The 7472-nt window shown below is 34.7% G+C and overlaps 1 protein-coding gene across 2 annotated transcripts; it reads left to right on the top strand.

Annotated features, from left to right (window-relative positions):
* Positions 1–94: 94 nt before the first annotated feature.
* Positions 95–6474, top strand: LOC121861010 (probable U3 small nucleolar RNA-associated protein 11). 2 transcript variants are annotated; one of them, XM_042358458.1, is made up of 7 exons: positions 95–149; positions 1854–1986; positions 2730–2832; positions 3802–4000; positions 4713–4840; positions 5746–5856; positions 6249–6474. In XM_042358458.1, the coding sequence occupies exons 1-7, from the start codon at positions 110–112 to the stop codon at positions 6345–6347; spliced, it is 813 nt and encodes a 270-aa protein (XP_042214392.1). In that variant the 5' UTR covers positions 95–109; the 3' UTR covers positions 6348–6474. The 2 variants fall into 2 exon arrangements, with proteins under 2 accessions (XP_042214392.1, XP_042214393.1); XM_042358459.1 differs by lacking the exon at positions 95–149 and adding an exon at positions 282–489.
* The last annotated feature ends 998 nt before the right edge of the window (positions 6475–7472 follow it).

Here is a 7472-nt window from a genome sequence, read left to right as displayed (position 1 = left end):
AGTGCATGTACTAGTAAACGACAACGTTGATTGAATAATTAAATTAGTAATTACAGTACACTATTCCACCAACAATTAAGAATTACTAGAGCTACAACTCACCATAGTCATGAAGGCTGAGGCAAATTTTTTCCCTCGGTGGAGTTGCTGTATGTATAAATTAAAATTAAAATAATTCTTTAAGTATATAATTTATATGTATGAAAATAAAATTGCATTAATTATTTCATATTATTAATATATAAATTGATGGTTATATCGGTGTGTGGGCGAGGATATGTATTAGAGACTGGTGAGGAGAGGAGACCCTGGTGAGGCACATGTGTCAGGTGTGAGGAGAGGAGACCCTGGTGAGGCACGTGTGTCAGGTGTGAGGAGAGGAGACCCTGGTGAGGCACATGTGAGGAGGACGACTGTGTTAGTAAACCAAACAGAAGCTTCACAATATTATTATAACGCATACATTTAAAACAAGATAGAAGTTAAGAGGTAAGGAAAGTACTTAACAAAAGACTAATATATCTTTAATATTAGTACGATATTTCATTTTGTTTACCTTACAAAACATTACCAAACATTTTCTTGTCCAGTTGTGTCAGGGCAGAAATGGTCTTGAGCTTCCTGACTGACCACCACTAAACCTGTTCTTAAAACATTTGGTAAAAGTGAAGTCGTTAAATTTTGACTGGATATTTGTCCGTTTTTTTAGTTTTTCTGTTAAGTTAGGTAGGGTTTTAAGGTCTTTTTGTTATCAGTGCACCGTTTTAATAGGTTTGTGCATTCTTGTTTCCATTTATCTATTTAATAGATTGTAAATAACGTTTCTATAAAGTTTAGTCGGTAATATTGCAGTAAACAGCAACTACAGAATTCCAGAAATTCACTACACTCAGTCGATATAACTATTTTTCTATGATCTTTTTCTCATGTTACATTAAGTTAGGTAATACATATTTTTTATCAGATTCTTTGGTTGCTGTAATCTGCAATTTTACCGTTTCCTCCAAGTCTATCAACTAAAAAAAAAGAAAATATTACCCTAAAAAAATCCTACCTAAACGACAACCGGATAAATATCCACAGCATTAAATTATTCCAGAGACGTTGTTTGGACAATAATAAGTACTGTACTAATAAATATGATACAACAAATTTTTCCCTTAATATTTTTCGTAGTAGATATTTTGCAGTGACCGGCTAAGTTCCTACTTATGCTATTTTACCGTGAGGGCGCTCTGATTGGCTAAGTACTCCTCAGCTAGGAAGTTAAGTAAGGTTTGGTAGGTTAGGTCAGGTTCTATTAGGTTCTAGTAAATGTCGCTTCTTTTCTAATGATAAGTTTCCATGTACCACAGGAATTTGGTTAGGTATGTTTACAGCTACATAACGATCGACTTGCGGCGAAATAAACACCAAATGCCGCCAGAGCCACAGTCAAATATAGTTCTCACATTGTTCGCTGGTAATGAACAATCAGCGCGCACTCACGGTAAAATAGCATTAGGAGGAACTTACCGGTCATGGCAAAATATCCACTGCCTATTTTTTGTTTTTCTCAACCTTCAATCATAAATCACTTGTAGTGGGCAGAGCATGAGCCTAATAGTAGATATATTCTCTATAATAACATATATTCTCTATAATAACAGATATATTCTCTATAATAACAGATATATTCTCTATAATAACAGATATATTCTCTTTCTCTATAATAACAGATATATTCTCTATAATAACAGATATATTCTCTTTCTCTATAATAACAGATATATTCTCTATAATAACAGATATATTCTCTATAATAACATATATATTCTCTTTCTCTATAATAACAGATATATTCTCTATTTCAGTTCATTATTTCAAGATGGCATCATTACGGAATGCCAGGAAAACTCAGCAAGTGCACAGGGAACGTCACCAGCCACTTGAACGTCAACATTTGGGAGCCTTAGAGAAGAAGAAGGACTACAAGAAACGAGCTAAGTTAGTGCACCACTCTGATGTGTATACCTGTACAGTCCCTATAGTACAGTGTTTATTGTCATTGTTCTCACATATAAATGATTCTTGAGATAGCAAGGAACACTGACACTATACAGTACCGTGATTTTGAGCTATATAGTTTTAAATATTGTATGTTCCTTTTGCTTATTGTGGTATCAAATATCACAGTATAGTAAAGAATTTATTATGTCTTAGTATTTTCCAATGGCTTCAATATGCTTTTCGATATGCACATATGCAAATACTGTATATAATTATCTGGAGTCTAACATCAATATTACATAAAAATGTTATGATGCAGGAGTGGAGAGTAAAGAAGAAGTATTGGAGTAATGTAGCAGATGTGTTGAGTAGGAGGCTGCCTGTGTCATGGGTGGGAATATGTTAAGGATGAAACAGGAAAATAGAGGTCTAGAGAAGGCAAAGATTGTACAGTAAAATATTTAATGGTAGGTATATCAGGAAATATTTTATCATTACAGTATTCCCAACCTACTTCTGAGTACAGGTTGTTTTGTTATAAATTATGGTGTAGCACTTATATGTTAAACTTTAATCAGAATTTGGAATGATGTAGGAATAAGGCAGCTTCTTTACTTAATTGATGGCTCTTGGATACAGTCTTTTAAAATGTTCTCACCTATATTGGTACCATTCTTGGAGGTGATATGTTTCATCTCACAGTTATGTACATGTGTTTAGTGTTATTTGTTGTTTTTCAGAGACCAAAATGAGAAGCGTAAAGCACTAGCAGTTCTTCGTAAACGAGCCCTAAACAAGAATCCAGATGAATTTCAGTATCACATGATTAATAGTGAACTAAAGGTAGAGGTTCTAACTTTACGACCTTATGATGTTCCTAATCAATGTCAACTAATTATAGCCCAATCAAAATCTGACCTGCCAAACCTATTCTTACTTAATCTAAAACAGTGTTGCACTTAGTATGCTGTAATTAAAAAAGTCCATAGATTCTTGTATGGCTAACACACTTCACTAGGCAACTCATAAACTACAGCCATGAGTCCTGGGTGTAACCCTGTAAGCCAGGCTTGACCCTTAGACATTATAGACTGGGATTAATTTATGAATCAGTTTTGCCTCCTTATAACCAAATCCAAAAGGATATCTTAAAAGCAGTTATTCACCATTTAGAGTAAGGAACAGTGAGTCATGTTTGCGACATCAGCAGACACACAATTTCATTTTGTCTAGCACAATCGTAGTGGGGTTGTCCAGCATCAGACTTTACTCTCCTAGCCTAGACTTAACTCTGTCTTGATAGTTCTTTTTAGCATTTGTGTATTCTGGGATTGATTCACTCAGATTTTGTTTATTACCTTTGCTTACATTACACTACAAGGAGAGTATAAATAATGTATCAACTTTACAGGTCTGCATAAGAGGGCACCAAGGATGTCAGTGTCTTAGTGACTTGTTAAAGAGGTTTAATGGTTTGCTTTATCCAAGGTTTCACTATTTTATGGAGTTGATAAACAATTAACAGATTACAGTTTCGAATGCTTGTGCAGTTTATGTTTGCCCTTACCTCCAAAAAGGACAGGGCGATAAAAAAAAATTATATGATTACAATAGTTTTAGTTGTACAGCACAGTAATGTATTTCTCCATAGGCGGAGTTTTCTTATCTAACTACAAGTAATGTTTTAAATACGATGTAACCTTATTACTTCATTATTTTATTTTCACGACGTTTACTAAATAGGTCTCATAATAATTTTTTCAACTTTTTACAAATACAGTATGTTTTTTTTGTTTTTTTTTTTGTCTTCAGGATGGTATACACTTTGAAAAGGTAGGAGATGAAGAACTTGCTGTGGGTGATGTTGTCCAGGACTTGACTTATATCACTCACCGTCGGTCAGTTGAGAGAAAGAAGATTGAAAAGTTGAAGGCACAGTTACATATTCTTGATGTGGAAGATGATAATCCCAAAAATACTCACATACTATTTGTGGATAGTGAAAAGGAAGGTACGTCATATATGTTGGTCAGTCAGATATGGCTGGCCCAGTAGTAAGAGAAGCTTTACAATAGTTTATAAGATATATTTCCATTCATATACATAGCCTGAGGCACCGTCTTTATCACCACCTGGGAATTACTGTACTTTACTTGTATTGTATACCTACTCTAAGTATGTACTTGTCCATTATTTCTTAACTCTTAAATGGTAGCTAGTATGTTAGATGTGGGAACAGCAGCCAACATCGGTGGATATTTCATGTTCCTTGTGTTCCAGTTTGTGATCATGTGGGGGCAGACTAGGGAATCTTTACCCGTCATTTGAGGGCTAACAAAGTGTAAAGGGTAGTACAGTATGTGATCATGTGAAGGAATCAGGTTTGTAGGTGTGCAAGTTTACCACTTCTGACTGAAAGATAATAATAGTACAATGTGTATTCATTTATATGTATTGATATATCTTATCAACTTTAATGTTACTATTACTAATCTTATTATCAGATTTACTAATTTCTCATCAAATTGAAGCGTAAGAGTAAACTGAGCTACACAACAACTCTTGTAAATCTGTATGTCTTCAGTTTATAATGGGTTAACCTACAATGGCAGCCATGTGAATCTGATGTCAAATACCACAGACAGTTTGAGAGAAGATAGATATTAAAGTAGGAAGTTGTTCTCATATATATATGAAGTTTAAAATATTTTTTTTCTTCACAGCAAAGAAAGCTGACCCCTCGAAGATTTTGGACACACACCCATCATTACTTGCCAGACGTTTCAACAGACTTCGCTCCAACCAGTTAGCAGAGCTTGCCAACAATATAAAAGACCCATCACTTTTTAAGGTAAGGTGTTTTGTGGTTATTGAAGACCAGTACAATATGAATTCAGAACAACATGTTTTTGCTGAAAGATTTTTAGTGTAAAGTTACTGGACGAGAAAGAAAATATTTGTTTGATAAAGATAGGTATTTGAAATTTATGGGATAATTCAGAATTTAATTATTTTTTCCTGGGTTTTTATAGGATCTTGTTAAGATATTTTGGGTTAAGTATATGTGTAATGTCACAAAGCCTGTTTCAATTTTGATGGATTGGGGGAGTTAGAGGGGTGAGAGTAAAGAGTGATGGAGAGAGGTTTGGTGAATACTGATACAGGATTATGTAACTAGGGGGAATCATTTCTTTTTACAGATGAAATTACACTTGGGACCAATTCAGGAGAAAAGTCACAAATGTTAGTGAATGAGTTTGGGTGAATGTGTACTTGGAGGAACGTGAATAGAATTAGAATATGTAAAAATATGTATAGAAAGGAAACCTGGAGAAATGAATATTAACTCGATTGACGATAGAATTGAGAAAGTGGGGAGAGTGGATGTGTTAGCAATTGGAATGATCTGTGATGAATCAAACCATAGAGTTACTGAAGGAAATAAAATAGTACATCCTTTGAGAAGGGTATCGAGGGAGAGAAGGAGAGGGAACAATGTAAGAGTAAAAATGGAGATGTACAAGGGAAATATTGACCTGATGTTATAATATGGGGGTGAAACATAGACTGAATGCTGGAGATGACAGCAAATGCAACTAAAGTGAATGAATGTTTAGAAAATTGCCTCCCATAGCCATTATTTATGTGAGTGTGTACCTTCAGCTCATCTTCAGTTTATAGATAATGAAAGTTTTCCATCCCCAAGTTTTGTTCATCTCCAACAAGCTAATCATATACTTTAATCTTTATTTATAGAAAATGTCATATGCCAAGTCCAAGGCATACAAGAAGCTGGCACAAAGGATGGAGAGAGAAAATAAACTACGAATTATGCAAGAGAAGTTGGAGGTGCGGAAGAAGCTCATGGTAAGTACAGTACTGTATATAGGTTCTCATAGTATTGACAGATTCGTAAGTCAGGAAATAGATCAGTGTTAAGACAAAGGAGGTGTTCAATGCCTTCTGTTCTAAATTGTAAATGTGGTCTGGTTTGTCTCATTACTTTGATTCATTATATTTGTTATTTTTTTTTAGAAAGAGTAAATTACTAATGAGAAAGGCAGTGTGGGTCTTCATCTCACCCACCCTGCACTGTAGTGGGAAACATCTTGCCAAAAAAGATGTATAGATCTGTTAGGTGTGTCTAGACCCATTCAGTACAACCTCATAACTCCTAAGTGGTAAACATTTTGTAATTTATGAGTCAGGGCTTCTATTACTCTTTCCATTTATCTTTTATGAATTTTGTTTCATTGCAGAATAATAAAGGCAAAGATGGAATGAAGCCCAAATTAGTGAAAGCTGGGACCAGTACGTCAGCTCCTGTGTATGAGTGGCCTCAACGGCGGAAGACTTAGATGATGACATTGTAATTTTACATTGATCATGATTTTTTATTGGATAGAAAAGTATTTGTGTTATTATGTAAAGAAATATATTTAATATCTTGTTAAAAAAGATAGTATTAAATATCTGCAAACACCATCTGTATTTTACTTTATTTCCAGGTGTCTGGTAAGTGCTTATCTTAGCTTACGTCTACTACTGGTTCCAACAACTTTAGTCTCTCAGTGTTCATGTCTGTGTCCTTCCTCTGGTTTAGTCTTAAGTCCACACCCATAGCTGCATAAAAGGTGAGCTGTCTAACTGTTCATTATTTTGGTATCTTATTTTTTAGTGTTATTCTAAGTATCTTTGGATTTATTTTAGAAAGCAAGTTGTGTGAAGTAAAGATGAAATAGAGGAGAAAATTTTATATTGATCGATGATAAGTGCTGGAGTAACAACTAGAGCACATGATCTGGTTAAGTGAGGGACTATTAATAAGTTCAATGTTAAGTTATTAAATTAACTAGAATAAGGAAAGGGAGGATATTGAATGGTGTACGTGACGGGGCAGGAGGCTCATTATTATAACTTTATCAATTGATCCGGTCACCAGTCCTCTCCATGCTCCATAGTTCACTCTGTCACACCCATTGCAAGAATTATACATTTTTGTCATGGATACTCCTTGTTCCTTCATTGTAATTAAATCCATCAGACCTTTTATGCTGCAGACAACTCGTATCAAAAGTTAAAGGGTTTGTAGTATGGTCCCTCTTGACAAAAACTAGCACGGCCACACCTACATCTAAATTACACGAGTACATGTTAATGATATTGTCCCTAGTGTTTGTATATTGTTGATTATCAAATTTATAAATAATAGTGTGACTGTTGTGTTATCAGTGAATGTATATAATTGACTGACTGAACTGGAAAGGCCTTTTGATTAGCAAGACTGGATTGTGCAACAGTTGTAGCCAGTAAATTTTTTTTATGGTGGGGTGAAAGTTGCTGGCTGGTAGGGAATGCATCCCCCCCCATTTACATTAATTCATATGGGGGGGGGGATTACCTCATAATTCGTTATTCGCAAGTACTTTAAGGATCGCATCATTTGCGATAACCGGGGTATTCCAAAATGTGTAAATATCTCT

Source organism: Homarus americanus, unplaced genomic scaffold, assembly GCF_018991925.1.
Source record: "Homarus americanus isolate GMGI-L3 unplaced genomic scaffold, GMGI_Hamer_2.0 scaffold52806, whole genome shotgun sequence".
Lineage (NCBI taxonomy): Eukaryota > Metazoa > Arthropoda > Malacostraca > Decapoda > Nephropidae > Homarus > Homarus americanus.
Note: the sequence above shows the minus strand (reverse complement) of the source record. Positions and strands in the feature narration are given on the sequence as shown.

Coding starts and splice junctions, on each gene's coding strand:
- LOC121861010 (XM_042358458.1), top strand. CDS start 110: ATGAAGGCTGAGGCAAATTTTTTCCCTCGGTGGAGTTGCT. Junction 4,001..4,712: donor TGTGGATAGTGAAAAGGAAG/GTACGTCATATA, acceptor TTTTCTTCACAG/CAAAGAAAGCTGACCCCTCG. Junction 5,857..6,248: donor AGGTGCGGAAGAAGCTCATG/GTAAGTACAGTA, acceptor GTTTCATTGCAG/AATAATAAAGGCAAAGATGG.